This window comes from Gymnoscopelus microlampas (assembly GCF_963454915.1).
Source record: "Gymnoscopelus microlampas genome assembly, chromosome: 16".
Classification (NCBI taxonomy): domain Eukaryota; kingdom Metazoa; phylum Chordata; class Actinopteri; order Myctophiformes; family Myctophidae; genus Gymnoscopelus; species Gymnoscopelus microlampas.
The window spans coordinates 14,059,395-14,077,939 of record NC_139953.1 but is presented as its reverse complement, the minus strand read 5'-3'; the positions used below and the strand labels follow the sequence as shown (position 1 = coordinate 14,077,939).

At 44.0% G+C, this 18,545-nt stretch overlaps 1 protein-coding gene across 2 annotated transcripts in view; it reads right to left on the bottom strand.

Moving 5' to 3' along the window:
• The window catches only part of klhl29 (kelch like family member 29), a 327,639-nt gene that overhangs the window by 45,917 nt on the left and 263,177 nt on the right, over positions 1–18,545 (bottom strand). For both annotated transcript variants that reach the window (XM_084083023.1, XM_084083024.1), the window contains 2 exons: positions 6,641–6,823; positions 4,013–4,193 (listed from right to left, as the gene is read on the bottom strand). In XM_084083023.1, coding sequence (XP_083939149.1) covers positions 4,013–4,193; positions 6,641–6,823 — 364 coding nt within the window. The remainder of the gene's footprint in view (positions 1–4,012; positions 4,194–6,640; positions 6,824–18,545) is intronic.

Sequence of the window (18,545 nt, the reverse complement as noted above, 5' to 3'; positions counted from 1 at the left end):
TAGTTCACCCAAAAAATGACTTATGTTCTATCAATTACACACCCCATGAATTCATGGCGATTTTTTGTTGTTGTTGCATTCCTAAGCCAATAATTTGATTACCGGCGGAGGTCCAAGGTCCAAGGACCTCAACGGAAACAAGTCTGCAAGGACTTTTTTGGACGGACCTTTTAGACAAAGGTATTATAATGTAATTGTGATGTTTTAATTTGTTTTGCCTAATAAAAAAATCAATCAATTTCAATCAAAGATGCTATTGTCTCCGGTCTCTTTGAGTCTCCTACCGGAAATACACCCGGTCATCAAATTACTGGCTCAGGAATGCTTTAAAAACTATCTCTATGAATTCAAGGCTTCATGGGGTGTGTAATTGATAGAAAATAAGTCTTTTTTGGTGAACTATTAGTCAAATTAACATTCAAGATTTTGAAGTGGGTGTTAAGTCAACATTTTCTATTCTGAAAACTGCACTGGCTGTTGTGAGAATAAGTATGCTTTTTTTGCTGGGTGAATTATAAATTCCTCACTTTAGCGGAAAGAGCAGGTCAATTAAGCAGAGAGGCAACACAGCATTCTTTGAATTTGAATTATGAGCCACCCAATTACACTGTACAATCCTGGGTGTTAATTAACTCTGAGAGTACACTCTCGGAGTTACAAATGGATGAATGACCACTGAAGATTTTAGCAGCAGCTATAGTGCTGTATACCGATACGCAGAAGGTGAATGGTCCAGACAAGAATGAGAATCTCACCATCTAAAGGTTATCAAACAAAGACACAGGGAACAGCTCCATCAAAGCATGGAAGCGACCGGGGGGGTTAATACGCTCTACTTTCACAAACAGGAGACTTCTCTGTACCTTTGAATCGATACCTCAGCTCTCACCTCACCATAAGCCTTTAGGACAGAAGAAACTAAAACAGAAAATCCATCCACACAATTTGAGAGGACCTGTTCGGTTTTCAAACGATATGGCAGGTGAACACGGAGGCTTGACCGACACAACTCCCTGCCCGCGGTGCCAGCTCTCCTCTCAAACGAAACGCCAGGTTCTTTCTTCACGAACCATTAAAAGTTGAACTATTGTGCTCTGTGTATTGGTCATTTTCCCCCCATGCTGTTGCAGAATGTCAGAGTGCAGCGTTAGGACGGTAATAACAAGTAGGAGCAGCCTCTGGCTCTTCATGTCCAGAGAGAGAGAGAGAGATTGTGGGAGGGAGAGAGAGATAGAGCTGAAGTATGTGAATGTTAGTTTCTTTTCATGGCACTAATAATTGAGTCTAGTTGCTGAAGGCCTCCAAAATAGCTCTGTGTATGCATGAAAACACACAATCACACATTCACACACGTATTCAAGCATGTGCATGCGCATGCTTGAACACACACACACACACACACACACACACACACACACACACACACACACACACACACACACACACACACACACACACACACACACACACACACACACACACACACACACACACACACACACACACACACACGCGCGCGCGCGTGCGCGCAGAGATGCACGCATACCGTACAGAGTTCCTGGGAGCCGCGAATGCTCTAAATGCACCGGCAGCTTTCCAATTAAGCAGTTCAGAGGCAAAGGAATGAAATGCATTTCCATTATGGGGCAAATATTCCATCTAAGCCGCTGTCATAATGACACTGTATGGAAGCATTATGGGGATATATCAAATTACACTGTTTCATTTGGAAAGCTGTAGTGCATTGTGAACAGCTTCAGAGATCCATTGTGCTGCCAGGTAATGAGCAACAGCGACCTGATCTAATATGTTCAGTAATGTTCTTTTGATTGCTCTGGTTAATCTCACTCTGCCTGGCAGAGGGAAGGTGGCTCCGTGCTCCTGACGACACTCCTCAGTCCTAGTTAAATGGTATAAACTAGTTCACACAGTGTTCTCACAAGTGGTCTACAACTATAGTGACATTAAGGCAAGCTCAGGCAGACAGTTCAAAATCATGAAAATGATCTCTCTTAACCAAGTGTTATTGAGATAAAAAATAAAATAAAAGACAAGAAAGACAAACCTGGCCACAGTCTCTTTTGTGAAAGAGAGACTATATGAAATCATCGTTAACCAAGTGTCATTGAGATAGAAAATAAAATAAAAGACAAGAAAGACAAACCTGGCCACAGTCTCTTTTGTGAAAGAGAGACTATATGAAATCGTCGTTAAGGAAAAGGGCCAACCGTACGCGTACAGTTCTCTGTATGACCTCCAACTACAATATACTGATACCAACGTGTGACAGATGTGAACCAGAACATAGTATACTGGCAGCCAACCGATCAGTTTACAATCCTCTGATGAGTGGAACAAGAACATACAGTAGTATAGCCTAACGATCTGCTTACAATCCTCTCCCGCTTAGCAAGTACAGTACATACACTCAGGACTCCAGAGTCAATTGACTGCATCTTCCGCTGCAGTCTGAAAAAAAAAACACCTCTACAGACTCCAACCTCAACCCGACCAGGGTGCTATTGTTATCCGTACTGTTCCTGTCTATGTCTGCACTTCCTGCTCAGTGACTATTTAGTATCTAGTGACACTAGATACTGCATGTTGGGTAGTTATTTAGATAGATGCTAGATACAGTAGGTACGTTATTTGATTTATTTTAGATTGATGCTAGGCATGTAGTTACAGAATGTTATTCAGATTAATGCTAGTCATTTAGTTATGCTATTTAGATAGATGCTAGACATGTTTAGTGGGTTATTTAGACAGATGCTAGACATGTAAGTTATGTTATTTAGATTAATGCTACAGTAGATGTGTTATCTGGGTTATTTAGAGAGATACTAGGTATGGTAATTGTGTTATTTAGATTAATGCTAGTTATATTAGGTGGGTTATTTAGAGAGATGCTAGGTACAGTACATTACTGTATGTAAGTTATGTTATTTAGATTGATGCCAGATAGGTTAGGTGGGCAGATTCTAGGCATCATTATACTGTATGCCTGAGCAATGGAGCAAATTAACCCACCAGTTAAATGAGCAAAGTTGTGTTTTTTATCCTAAGACTTTTATACTAATGCTGTGAGCTATTTTGAGTTAAAAATACAGTATTATAGGGCCATGGCATGGATAGTCTTAGTTAGAATTATTATTATTTCCTTTTTTACTTGTGTACATAACTCTGGAACAATGCACCCTTCATTCCCAGATAGGGAAGGTTACTACGGGAAGTAATTGGATATGATACTGCAATAGGAACTGAGCTGTAAAATGGTAGCATTATTGGTTAAGATTGAAGGCAATTATAGGTGGAATTAAAATGTTCTCCCACTGAAGGGGAACATGCCAAAAATGCTAAACAAAACAACTAACCCTAACATCTAACCACTTCTGCAATATGCAGCGTCTCACCACCGAGGCTCACCATCTGCCAGACACTGCATGCACACAGTGCATATTTATTTGCTGAGAGCGGATTACTTCAAAGAACACCTCAGCATCCGGCCAATCACCCGCAACACATGGAGAAATGGTCAAGGGGGCCATTGATTCGGGAGGTTAAGTCAGAGCCGCTTTGTTATCTCAAGGCAAGCCTTCCAGGTGGGGCATTCTGGATGAGAATCTTCGACTCATCTATCTATCACAGCGGTTCCCTATACCTTTTCTGGATCAGGGCCCACTTGAAAATCGTGAAAGTATTTGCGGCCCACACAACTGACCATTAAACAAGGCATTTTTTACACTAGAGTCCGGGCCGCTAAGCGGCCCTCACACCAACGTTGTACCTCCAATCCGACCAATATGTCTGAGTCATAGTGTCGGGGGCTTTGTCAGCGTACCCGTTGTACCCGGCCAGCCCGCCCTCCCATTAGCCAATTGTAATAAAGGATACATTTATTAATGTTAAATTATCATTACAATTTTGACAATTATTTGGGGGTCCACTTGCAATATACTCCCGGCCCGCAGGTTGGGAATCGCTGATTCATCACTACCTGCATGCGGCTTACCTCTCCACATGGTCCAGGTTTCCTGACATGCCCAGACCTCCGATGGTGTACAGCTTGCCGTCGTACACCAGGCTGTTGTGTCGGCAGCGGGCCATGTTCATCCGGGACACCAGGTTCCAGTTGTCCAGCAGGGACATGTAGCACCACACGTCAGCCACTGTCACACCAGACTCCGTACCACCTACACGAGGCAAAGTAGAGGGCTATTAGTAAGTATTCCAGGACAGCATTCTTCAGTATACAGAATATATTTGTCCTACTAAGCATATTTAGTCATTATGTAAACCACCCCCACCCATTGTCCCTGACACTGCCCCATACTGTTGGTCTTTGGGAGGGTGCAGACTGCAGACAACTTCTCTAATACAAATGGAGTCACCTGACAGTGAGGAGTTTCACTGGGATAATGCATAATGCGTGCAGCTATCCCTCCCAGTTCTGTTCCCTGCCGAACAGACTCCTACAACCTGTAGGAGTCCATGGAGCAGTAACAGACAATGCTTTCCTCCCTGCATTCTTACCCCCCATGAACACAGCTAATTGTGTTGGTTGGAGCGCTCAGGCAAACCGGATGCACCACAGAGGAATGATAAGAAAATCTTCCATCTTATTTTTCTTGCATGTTGTGCCTGTGCTGATTTGGAAGACTTGGGTCCACGCCATGGTTTAGGACAAACTTCTAAGTAGAACAGTTCCGATGATAAATAACAGTGTGAATTGAAGGACAAAGTCACCTGACCGAAAGCCGTTTGCCGGTGTGCAGTCAACAAACACAACCAACCAACCAAAAAAATACCTATCTCTCTCGTTTCAGCACAAAGAGCCTCCTTCAAAAGCATCTGCTCGATGCCATGTACTTTGACACGTAACACAGGGTGTGACTTTGTGACCCCATTCCAAGTGCAAAGGAAGGTTACAGCTCATAGCCCATTGATTGGCCGAGCCAGTGCACCCTCTGATTTCCCCACTGACTGCCGGGCTCCCTGCGGACAACCGCAGACCTGTTCCAATGCCCAAACACGCATTTACATTTATATGAAAAGAGAACAAGAGGGAAGTACACGCAGGACAAATCCTGTTGCATTTCCGCGCCGCAATGTCAGGGCCTGAGTGCCGCGGCGAGATTCCGACGTAAATGGACCGTGGAGGGAGCAATACAGTGCACCTCTGGAGGAAGTTAAAGGTGTCTCAGGAAGGGAGAGAGAGAGGGAGAGAGAGAGAGAGACAGGCTGAGTGCATGGCATGGAGTGGAACAGAGGAAACGTGCGAAAACACTGCAGCGACTTTAAAGTCAAACAGGGGAATACAGGCGAGAGGTCCTGAAGATTTTAGGACAGATGGTGCTTTAAATAGGACAGAATTTATACTTGTAGCCTGAAAAATATTAAATATTAAAGTTGTTTACCGGGATGACCAAAATATTTTTTTGGGTGAGTTTGTTTTGTGTCATCCTAGTTAAGCTGTCTTTTCCGCTGCTTCCCACCCTGACTAGTTCTCACGATACCTGAATTGAAGAAAGATCAAATTACGTGCAAAGCTTCGCTCTTCCCACCTCTTATTTTCAATCCATCTGTCACCACACCATCACAATCTAAAACATGAATATGAATAGCTTTTTCCTTCATCTGAGACTCTATGTTAATACTGCTCGAAGATGCAGTCATTAAAAACGTTCCCTGGTGAGATGCTCCATGCCCGAGTGCATAATTTAACCGAATCTTTTGAGTTCAGGTCTATCCAGAATTCAAACACTTTGATGGAATCACTTGGCCAACATCTGATTTTAGAAATCTGTCTGACCAAAGTGCATATTTATCATTCACCTAAAGTCAGAACTGAAATCGGCCGGTACATACAAAAACAATGCATTAATAACAACATGGTATGAAGGCTTACGCAACACTGTTGTTACACTGTGCAAAAGTATTGTTTGAAAAGACTGCAGGATCATTTGAAAGACGGCTTGGTTTTCCAAACGACCAAGATCAATAACCATAAAATGAAGTTAAAACGATCCTAGTTTTAAAATGAAAGTGTCACGTTTATTATTCTTCGGGTCCGTGAATAACGACATGCAGAAATTGAGGAATTGCAGTGATTTGGGGAGATTTGGGGATATGTGTTTTTAAACATGGACATCATGTTGGGGTGAGTGAAATTCAACCTATTTTTCATGATAGACATCTCAGATTTTGTAGGGAGATTTTTTTAATTGGGCTGCATTGATATATCTTCCCTTTATTCTTACAGCCAGCAACTCAGACCACAATTGCCAGCATTCAACACAAACAAGGGAGAGCTATTTATTATCACCTTGAAATCTAAGTACCGTATTCAAATGCAGTGAATTGAGGGATAGGGGTCGTCTAGCTAGAGATTACTGAGCATAAAAGAGCTCTTGTAAAGATTTCTCAGACGTTCAATTTTCAGGGGAAAAAAAACCCTCACCATCACTATTTTCATAAGCTGTCAACTAAATGGTACACCTCTATTTTGGACTCTGGAAATATATTTTCCCACAATGTTATTTTAGATATATTTGGGCAAATCTATATATATATATATATATACAGTATATTCTTGTATAGGTTCAAACACCTACACGTGTTTGAGGGTGGTGGGAAGTACCTGACAGGTAGATGTTGTCCCCGGCTGAGATGACGCTGAAGAACTCGCGGTCGTAGAACGGCAGGCTGGCCAGTGGATACCACTTGCTGTTCTGTGGGTTGAAGCAGGTGACCGCTGTGAGCGAGCGCTGGCTCATCCCTATGGCCTGACGCCCTCCCACCAGCACTATCACCTCCGCCACACCTGGGAGGACAGAGAGAAAGCGAAAGAGAGACAGAGAGAGAGATGCAGAGAAGAGATGGAGGATGGAGAGAGAAGGGGGACAAAAGGAGACAGGATGAAGAGAAAGAGGTGAGGTTGAGAAGGCGGAAAGAGAGAGAGAAAGGGGACAAAGCCAGAGATTTGAAAGTAGGGAGGGAGGGAGAAGGGGAAAAAGAGTTAACTTAAATTAGAAGAGACGAGGTCAAACATTTGTTGAGAGATGACCTTGTCAAACGGTAAATGGTCTTTATTTCTATAGCACTTTAAGCCAAAGCGCTTCACAATGTGTTTTACATTCAGTCATTCACATACTCATTCACACAGCGACGGGCGGAGGCAGCCATGCAAGGCACTTCGGGAGCAGTTAGGGGTTCAGTGTCTTGATCAAGGACACTTTGACACGAAGCCAGCAGGAGCCAGGGATTGAACCGGGGACCTTTCGGTTCCCCAGATGGCCGCTCTATACCTCGTGAGCCAAGGCCCCACTGCAATGCTTAACCGCAATGAGCCGGGCAAACACGGTGCCAAACATTTTACCACGGGGTATTTTGCTGCAAGGTATTATGTTTAATGTCTATTGAATAACACTCATTCCAAAAAACTAAACAAAAATACCACCAATTCATTTTCCTAACAAGTTACATCTCCATACAAATAAGCTCCATGACATGTTGTGCATGCGGGCAAGCGCTGAGTGTAAAAAGTGACTCACTCCCAGTCAGCCTGAAACCCCCATATAAACCAGGGTGTTTGGAATTCAGCAGGCCTTCGGCAGCTTGGAAGTCAATAAGCATGCAGTACGGGAAAACACGAAACCAAATGCAAAACAGAAAAGTTTCCTCTTGTTCACAGGAAACTCTGCTGTGTTTAGTGGGAGAGTATAACTCAATTACCAAGACTGATGGCCCTGCCATCTGCTAGGAGACTGCGTGGCCCTCCTGTCCTCCCTTCCTCCACATAGATACAAACACACTCCTACTTAGACACGCACAGGTGCATATACTGTATGTGTGCACACACACATATACATACTGTATGCGCGCACGCGCGCGCACGCACACGCGCACACACACACACACACACACACACACACACACACACACACACACACACACACACACACACACACACACACACACACACACACACACACACACACACACACACACACACACACACACACACAATACTTTATGCACAATAGAGATGGGGAGCCGCAGGGCAATATTAATGCTAACTTTATCCTGTTGGATATGTATCAAAATACAATGTTGCTGGCGGCCACGGAATCTGTAATATTAACGTCAAAATAAGCGGCTCATTAAGGGGGAAAGGTTGCTTTGTATTCTGCATACTGTATAAACACAGAGTTCACTTTATTTTTTAGCAGCTTTGCTTTTAATAAAAAAAGGCTTTGCTCTGAAACCGTAGCCGATAGAGAGAGACAACTAGGAAAGTGCAAGGCAGTGGAAAAACATTTCCAGAAAGACAGATCACTTTCACTTTATTTGGACGCTGTTCATCCTGTAGGCATATAGAGAGGGTTTGGCGTCGTGATAAATGGTAAAGTTACTGTATCCAAGGCTCGTGATATGCTTTGTTTGTAACGCTAATATAGCTAAGAGCTAATTTATAAAATCACTCTACAGCTAACTGCTAAAAAACGCTAATATTTCAATTGTAAATGCTTACTAAACATATGCTTGCACACACATAAAAGCATATATATATAAAGCATAATATATAAAATATATATATATATATATATACTTTATGCACAATAGGAATGGGGGAGCCGCAGGGCAATATTACGCAAACGTTATCCTGTTGGATATGTATCAATATACAATGTTGCTGGCGGCCACGGAATCTGTAATATTAACATCAAAACAAGTGGCTTGTTAAAAGGGGAAAGTCACTTTGTAATTCTACAAACTGTATAAACAACACCAGTTAGGTTTCACTTAAATTTTAGTGGTTTGGCTTTAACATAAACAAAAGGCTTTTTTGCTCTGAAACCGTAGCCGATAAAGAGACAACTAGGAAAGTGCAAGGCAGTGGAAAAACATTTCCAGAAAGACAGATGACTGTTTCACTGTATTTGGACGCTGTTCATCTCGTAGGCTCTGTCCATATTGAGAGGGTTGGCTTCGTGATAAATAATGAAGTTGCTGTATCCAAGGCTTTTGATATGCTCTGTGATGCTAATTTGTATAATTACACTGCAGTTAACCGCTATAACAGCTAACATTTCAAGTGGACACGTTTACTAAAAATATCCAAACAAACAATGCTTGCACACACACATACAGACACAAAAAATGCTACACACACACACACACACACACACACACACACACACACACACACACACACACATGCATCCAAGACATTTTGTGATCAGCAAGGATTTAGAGACAGACAGACAGACATATTCAAAACATGTATAATCCCCATCAATCCCCCCCATGCACGTTGAGTATCTTCACCACGACCAACACGCTAAAAACACGTGCAGTCACTGGAAAAAGACACCAGTGATCAAAGGCACATAAACATGCTGGCGGCCTGCCACTGCCGTTGTCTCTGGACCTCTCAGCCCTCAACGGCTTGGCTCTGCAGAGCTACAGAAACACGGCCTCTAACCAGACCGAAATGAGCTCTCTGTTTGTAAGCAGCAGGCAGGCAAGCAGAGCGAGAGACAGAGATAGAGAGAGAGAAGATACGCGGAAAGTGAGAGTGATACACACCGAGCAAGAAAGACAATGGAACAGGGATAGATAGACAGAAGCAAATAATGTGTAAGATAGAGTGAGAGAGAGCGAGAGCGAGAGCGAGAGAGAGAGAGAGAGAGAGAGAGGGAGAGCGAGAGCGAGAGCGAGAGAGAGAGAGACCAACAGAAAGAGAGATATATTCCTCTGACACTCCAAAGTGAGGCTAACCAATGGTTCATCTGCTTGGATCAATAGTCTTCCACAGACGCTTCTGTCAGACACATCCCTAGACTGCCCCTCTCTTCCCTCTCTCTCCTCTAAAAACACTGCCAGCCATTATTATGATTTTTTTGGGTCTCAAGTAACTGGCCTCTCTTTCCCCTTACTTTCCAGTACTAGTAAGCTACACAAAGAGAGGCTTTTATTAAGGCTAATCCAGGAGAACAATAAGGGGTAATAATAATACAACAACATCCAATAGCACAGCGGGCTCTGCTGCGTTAATATTAAAAGTAAACACAGCCTCAGACATGTCATGGACCTACTGACTTAAGCACAATACATACTCCTTCCGACGTCCACATTTTTCTTCTGAAAGGGAGGTGATATAACTACAAATTGCTGTCATTCCGAACTTCGTATGGGCGGTCTCAGAACCTTTTCTCTGAACTTGTGCACCTCAAGATGTCTTAACTCTCCGTGCACGATATAGTTTGGAGAGTATTTATTGTGCTTTAGGGACAAGCAGAGAGACGGACAGCTAGTAGTTATTGATCTCCTGTTTTGGGCTAGTCTCCCACAGCCAGACGCTCGATCGAGAACTCCACCTACGACTACATCTAGGGAAATCTAAATTCAATGCACAGAATTGGAAACCATACCATGTAAACCAATCCTGATACCATCCCAATATAAAGGACCTCCCTAAAGTCTTTGCATTTGTTCTGCAATGCAGTTCTTTTTTTAAATCTCTGAATTGTTTCCACCCAGTTTTATGACCTACACTGAACTTTTATGTCACCAGATGTATTGGTAGGCAGTTGATCTCCAATTGTTTGGCCACGCAAGACTAGTGGTGGGCTAATATAATGAGTGTCAGTTTAACTCTGAGGCGTCTGGTTTGAGTGTGGTAAGTGAGGTAAGGCTCATCAGCAGACCAATTTATGGGTTTGCAAGTTTGACACACAGCAGCGGAACCGGTACTGCTGGTGCAAATTGACTTAACAAGTGGGCTTAATGAAAAGGGACAGCGCACCACAAGAGCACTGGATTTTACTGCATTTTATTTCACCATTTTATTTTCGGTCTGCGCACACTTTCCAGTCTGCGTGGTTTCTCAAAATAAAGAGGAAGGAAGTCCCAACATAGAAACCCACCCATCAGGAAAAACCCATCCCTGGCAAAAAAATAATAATTGTTCACAGTTATCCCCTGCATGTCAGGTGAATGCGTCAGTTTACTGCTATCAAATTAGAGGCTTGAGAGTCTAATTAATACTTGGATATTTTTTTACACTCTGAGGATTAACTAAACTAAAACACAGGAATTTGCGTACACAGCAATAAAAGAAACGATACAAACAAAACGATTGGAACAGAGGTTTGGCAGAAATGTTAATGGCTTACTTCGTTAAGCAGCACATGTGGATTGATGTGTTTTCTTGCAGAAGGCCTAAGCAAACCACAAGGATTTTCTCAGTTCCATGGTGTCACAACCCAGCCTAAAAACCTTCAATGGCCCACTCAAGAACTCTGAAACCTTCGAATAATACTCAGCTGGGTAAGTGGGAGTCCATTAACAGCTACAGTAAAACCGCTGCAATACTTCTTTGAGAAATGTGAGAGCATTTCCGTCTCTCTCGCCTACCACAGTGCACCCACTCACATAAATAATACCGGCTTTCTCTTTACATTGCTGTTTCTCTCATCGACTTTTTATTTGCTGTATTCAAGTGTGTATCTTTATCATCTGACGGTCTCCAATTACACCAACTGGAGTTATGTTAGCCCGTAGTTCTGCACAAACAACAATCCATGCCGTTGTTTTCACAAGACATAATGTTCCGTTTGTTTACTTTTCAATTTCTACTTTCTGCTAGTCTCAAATGCAAATAAATACATATATTAAAAGAAATACAACCACTACAACCAGTAGTGTTAGTGTAACAACCTGGATTAAAACCTGGGTTGTCCTGCATGGGGAAACCATACATTTGCAAGGGGAATCACACCTGACCATGGGAGATACAGTATTAATTAGGCTTCTGGTCTTCAGGCATGGCTACTGTGCTTCTCAAGTACTTCTAAAAATACAGGAAAGGCAGTGTGTTTTCAAGTAGACTATAGAGCAGGAGTTGGTGGAGTTGGTTTCCAGAGCCTCATTAGCTAGCATGAGACAGACTGTGCAAATTAGCACCACATGAAAGACGCAAAGTATGTGTTTTTTTCCAAAGATTCCAACCACACTTAATTAATTTCAAAAGATGAATAAAAAATTGGGGAATAAAGACCACTTATGTGATACAGTTTATCTCCCCAAGTGTCCAATTAAAGAGCTTAAGGGATCACAAGTGTCACTTCCAGCAGAGGCCGTTCCTCGCTGTGCAGACTTGTATACATATCTCTGGCGTGTTTGTCTTTGGTATCACCTCGTACTAATGTGATCTGCGGGGGGTTCCTCTCTGTGCTTTCCACATGGCCAGACATGTCAGGGATCGTCCGCATCTTGGCGTCGGGCCCCTGTGTGTACTTTGACCTCGCCGAGCCCCGAGCGGCGGCAGAAACACTAGCCAGCATCGCGGGCCTGTCAGAGCATATAGAAAACATGGCAGAGGAGCGCAGCCGATGGGGAATCATAGCCTCCGATCAGACGGTGTGGATGTGGTGTGTGCGTGTGTCTGACTGTGTGTTCCTATCCTATACCCTTTGAGCAGGTCTGTGTGAATATGTGTTTCTTTCTGGGAGCGGTATTTGAGTGTGCGTGTATCTGTACGCGTCGGTGAATCCATATGTGTGTGTGTGTGTGTGTGTGTGTGTGTGTGTGTGTGTGTGTGTGTGTGTGTGTGTGTGTGTGTGTGTGTGTGTGTGTGTGTGCGCTCAAATTCCCCGACACCATAGCCACACAGGGACGGCTGTCAGTCAGTCAGGGGGGGCTTGATGGTTGCAAGGATAGAGTGATGGTGGAGTGGAGAGCAAGTGGAAAGAGGGATTGAAGTGATAACTGAGTTCTCAACCATGACGCAGATGTGTCTCTTTGTTATTCCTGATCCGAGACTGACGCTTGTTCATGCAGGTATTGATCCCCAAACAAATAAATAAAAATCATTATTTAGCCATTACAGCCACGTGTGCTGTGCTGAAGGCCAGCTGCTGCTCAGTCTTTTAAGCCATGTTTCCTTTGCTTGATCTTCTGTGTAAAGCACATTGAATTGCCTTTGTTGTTGAAGTGTGCTATACATAAATGAAACTGCCTTGCCTCGCCTAGGTAACACAGCAGTATCTTGAACACTACAAGAACACTGCAGTCGTCACCTTTTAGAGCGTGGTGCGGTTATACAGTCAAGTGTAATTGGAATATTGCCAACAAAAACCATGCCTCAGTCCAAAAAAAACAAAAACAATTGCCTGTTCCTTCACCTGACAGCTGGGAACTGAACAACATTTTTCCAATCTCTTCTCTCAATCATTCGCAAGACAGAAATGCTTCAAAATAGTGGTGTATGAAGCCTTTGGCTTTAGACGCACGAGCATGTATGTGCACACCCACTGCACACAGACTGAGTGAACAAGACCACAGCACCTATGACGCACGCACATAGCCCACAGACAGACAGCTCCACTGATCAACCCTTTTTTAGTTAATTAGTTTTTAGTTATTTTGGCTTTTCTGCCTTTTATTGATAGTTTTAAAGTGAAGATGGACAGGAAGAGAGACGGGGAGAGACACGCAGCAAAGGCAGTCGGGAACGGGACTCGAACCCGCAACGCGCTGTTAGGCGGCTACATTAGAGCCTAAATGCCTGGACCGCTAGGACAGCGATCTGGGCCACCCCCTTTTTTGTTAAACGAGGGGGTAATAAAAACACAGTATATTATGAGCACAATCTTACACATTTCCCAAAACCATTAACCATCTTACAATAACACATTTGTCTCCAGAGTAAATGAGAGTTAATAGAATTTGCCCTTCCAGTGATATCACCAGGAGGACAATTACCCCCCGCAGAGTTAAACACGGCTCAGTGAAATGATGACAATGAAAAATAGCGAGGTCTTAAGTCTCTCTGAGGGATACCGTTGGCCACATATAGGTTTTAAATTACTATGTTGCTTAAAATATTTACAATAACACAGTGGATCTTTGTAGGAATTCAATAAAAAAAAGAACTCAACACTGTGGCAAAATATCTAATAACCTCCAGACTACGGTGTAAATCTGCCTCAGAGAAGCAATTACACCGGAGGCTGGTTGAGAAATAACATAATAATATCATCATAAGCCCCCCTTCAAAGTAATTTGCCCCAGATGACATCCTTCCACTATATGGTGATCGAAGTCTGCTTCCACATCAAAACCTCCTTACGAGAGGGCCTGATTGACTGTTTGACCAACGTAATAGACAAAGTGCTTGATTTTCTCCTTTTGATCATCCCTCATAATATGGGTGGAATGTCGCTTTACTGCTTTAAGCAGGCAGACTCGCAGCCCCATTGACAGGAGGCTGGGAGAGCCGTGAGGCGCCGTCTGATAATAATTCACAGTTGGGATGGACAGGGTTGTTCAGGAGCCGTGGAGCCTGGCAACAAAACAAGCGCTCAGCCTGACAATTTGCTCTCGTTGCTTCCACCTGACTCGGCATTTCCCTAATGACTCCTATCTGTGACACCAGAACCACCCCGCCTACACAGAACCTCCGCGTCTGGAACAGACTGTGGAAATCACACTGTGGAAAAAAAACGCTAAAGGGCTGGATAGGCACTGTTGCATGCAGTGTCGAGAACCACCAGAAATAGCAGATCTGCAAGCTCACAACGGGTCGCAGCGTGAGGTGCTGTGAGCTTGCCGCTCTGCTATTTTCGGTGTGCAACACAGGCGACAAAGTATAAATCCAACTTAACACACACAAACCCACCTCATAGACACACAACAAGGTTTTACGTACACCTGAATGTGCACGCGCCTACATGTGTGCGCGCGTGCACACACACACACACACACACACACACACACACACACACACACACACACACACACACACACACACACACAGTGTTCCTCTAGCAGAAGTAGGATCCCATGCTGTTCCACAGATATGAAGAAGAAGAGAGATTGATTGAAAGATGGATACTGAGGACAGATAGAGGTGGAGAATTCTTGCTTTTCCTCTTCCCCTGGGAGCCAGCAGGTCCCCTTCCTCCTCTTAACATACCTTATTAAATTTCTCCTTTCTTTCAGCCTCATGCTGTGACCCTTCTTCACATTCTCTTCTCTTTTCCTCTACCCTGCGGCCATCTCTCTCTCTCTCTCTCTCTCTCTCTCTCTCTCTCACACACACCGTCTTTTTCTCGAACCCCGGGGACTCTCCCTCCCTCTCACTCACTCTCCCATTCTCATACTTTCTCTCTCGTCCATCACTCTCCCTCTAACCAAAGACCCAGCGGGTCTTCGTTCTGTGTCTCTTCTCCTTCTCCTTGCTTCATCTTCCTCCTCCTGATTCCACTCTCTTTTCTCAGGCTCCATCCTGTTTCCTGTGGCTGCTTCAACCTTTCTGTGACCCTTTGATTCAAACTCGACCGACAGAAGAAGGTGGAGGGAAGCTGCGTTGGGATTGAGGATGGGGTTGTGTGTGTGGTTGAGTTTCAGGGGTGAAGCTGGGGCTGAGGTTTAGGGCTTGTACTGAGGTTCAGGTTGGGGGTGTCTCTAAATGTGCTTAAATCACGATGACCCTCTGCAATACCTGAATCTGAAGCGTGATAATTGTATTTAGTGTGCTTAATATACGGTAAAACTGTGTGTGTGTGTGTGTGTGTGTGTGTGTGTGTGTGTGTGTGTGTGTGTGTGTGTGTGTGTGTGTGTGTGTGTGTGTGTGTGTGTGTGTGTGTGTGTGTGTGTTCATGCACCCTGACAGACAATGGAACCGCGATTGGCAGCAAAGCTGCCATTATACACACACATGTTAAGTGTACAAACTCAAAATCACATACACACATGTGCGCACATGCAACACGCGTAACAACATCCACACGGACAGACACAAACCACAGACTGTGCACTCCCCCCCCCCCCCCCACCTCCATGGTTTCTTGCCCATGTCTTCCTCCTGCACATACATGGTAGGTAATAGCTCTCCGTCTGAGTGGTCACAGTCCAAAGGTCAGGTCTGCAGAGCTTTAATTTTCCCAGCAAGCGGCGCAGACAAGCCACAGGTTATCTCATGTGGATTTACCGTCTCCATCTTACATTTATGAGTTCACACAGACGATAAGCTCAGCGCTCCTGTGAATGTCTACCTATACAGTATATCTATCTGCCTACAGTATCTATCTACAGTATCTACTCTATCTATCTTTCTATATACAGTATCTATCTATCTATCTATCCATCCAGCCATCCATCCAAATTAAAGTGATAAAGTGATGACTCTTGTCTGCTTATCTCTCCCTCTCCCTCTCCGTCTCTCTCCCTCTCTCTTCTCCAAATGCCATCCAGTACAGAAATAAAAATCAGAGGGTCCACTAAAGGGCACTCTTCACATAGAGCTATTAGACATTTCTGGCACATTTCTCCAGTGTCCTGCTTTTTCCAGTTTGAGCCATAAAACAGAGCAATCTCACGCTACATTGGCTCCAAAAGACAAACCAGGCTGAATAATTACCCGGAGCAGGGCAATAATCAACAAAGTCCGGACAAACGTGAGGCTCATAATTGTCTTTCAAACTGCTGACAGCCCTTTGCCACCGCTATCTCCTCGCCTAATGGTACGTAGCCAAGACTGTATAGCCTGGAAGAAAGATGACAAATAAATTCAATTATTCTATAAAAAAAAAAGGAGGCCATTGTCAGCGGCACTGACAAGGGATCTGTGCAGGGCGACAGGCGGAGTGTCATGTCTGTGCCGGAAGCGGGAGGGGCTGGTGGTCCCCGACTTGCAGGGATATCCCACGATCCTTTATTACGACTTCCATGTGGTGTGTGTGCTCCTGCATGTGCTCATGTCTTATAGCAGCGGTGATGGAGGTGGTTGTGGAGGTTGTGATGGAGGTGGTGGCGATGATGGAGGAGGTAGTGATAGAATAGGTGGTGATAGAGATGGTGGTGGATTGATGAAGGTGGTGGTGGTGAGGGAGGTGTAGGTGATTAGTGGTGGTGATGTTGGTGGTGGTCAGTGGTGGAAAGTAACTACATGTAAGTACATTTACTTAAGTACTGTACTTAAGTACACAATTGAGGTATTTGTACTTTACTTGAGTATTTCCAATTTCCAATACTTTTACTTTTACTCCACTACACTTATTTGAAAACTTTAGTTTCTAGTTACTTTTCAGATATAAATTATGACATTATGAAACATATATTAACCACTTTAGCCCTATTTTATACGTAGGCTATTTTCAAACATTCTAGTACTTTTACTTTTGGTACTTTAAGTATATTTTGATGCCAATACTTTTGTACTTTTACTCAAGTAAATTTTGAATTCCAGACTTTCACTGGTAACAGAGTACTTCTACATTGCAGTATTGATACTTTTACTTAAGTAAAACATTTGAGTTATTTTTCCACCACTGATGGTGGTGGTGATAGAGATAGTGATGATGGAGGTGTAAGCGCGGTTAAAGCCATAATCAATGACACGCTGTCAAGTGTTCTGGTGAACACCACGTGTAAAGCACGTGACGCTCGTGAGCAGAGCATTAACGGGTCAAGCCCAGGCTGCGGCAAAAGTCTGGAACAACCAAATGCCTGCCTGGTGACCATCTGACCTCCTGCCGCAGCCAAGCTATTTTGTAAACCCATTTAACCAAAGCCTGCTTCTCCCGCAGAGCAGTGTTTTTTATTGGGTTTGTCGTACACCGCAGGGGTCATCGTGGTCGATAAGCCACGGCGCTTCCTGGATAAGGCTTCCTGAACAAGCAATTTAAATCTTCCCCCACAACACATGATTGGGTCCCGACCCTTGGCTTTGGGGGGAAAAAATCTTCTGCTGGGGAGGTTTTAAATGGAATAATCTGAAACAGGGAACACAGACTCACGGATGATAAATCATCGTACGGATCAAATGGCCGTTAAGAGCTTGCTGCATTGCAGCGAACAGCCTTTATACACTGGAGCCGACGCCAGCCCTTATCACAGCTGATTGTACTACTCTGTGTTTGCGTGCGTGCGTGTGCGTGTGAGTGAAGTGTGTGCACCTTTGTGTGTGTAGAGAGAGAGAGAGCGAGAGAGACTATAAGGGGTCTTAACAGCAAACGATTTACATATAACAATGTGTGTGGGCTGTACATGGTAAAGTTATAGCCGTGTGTATGTATAGGCGTGTAGGTGTGTGTGAGTGAGATGGAGATTGAGACAGAGAAAGAGGAACAATGTCAAGCTCTTACGAGAGAGACACACACACACACACACACACACACACACACACACACACACACACACACACACACACACACACACACACACACACACACACACACACACACACACACACACACACACACACACACACACACACACACACACAGAGCGAGGGAGAGAAAGAGAGAGAGAGAGAGAGAGACACACACACACACACACACACACAGACAGACACACACACAGTGGGGGTTGAGTGAAGCCGCTGTGTGCCCCAGTCATTACAGCTCATTTGTCTGAGTGCTATTCCACTCGGCTGGGCTGAGTTAACAGTTTGCCCTGGTTCGCTCCCTCCCCTCCTCTGAGCTAGCTCAGCACCCTGCTACCAGAGAGACAGAGAAATGGGGCATACACTTGGT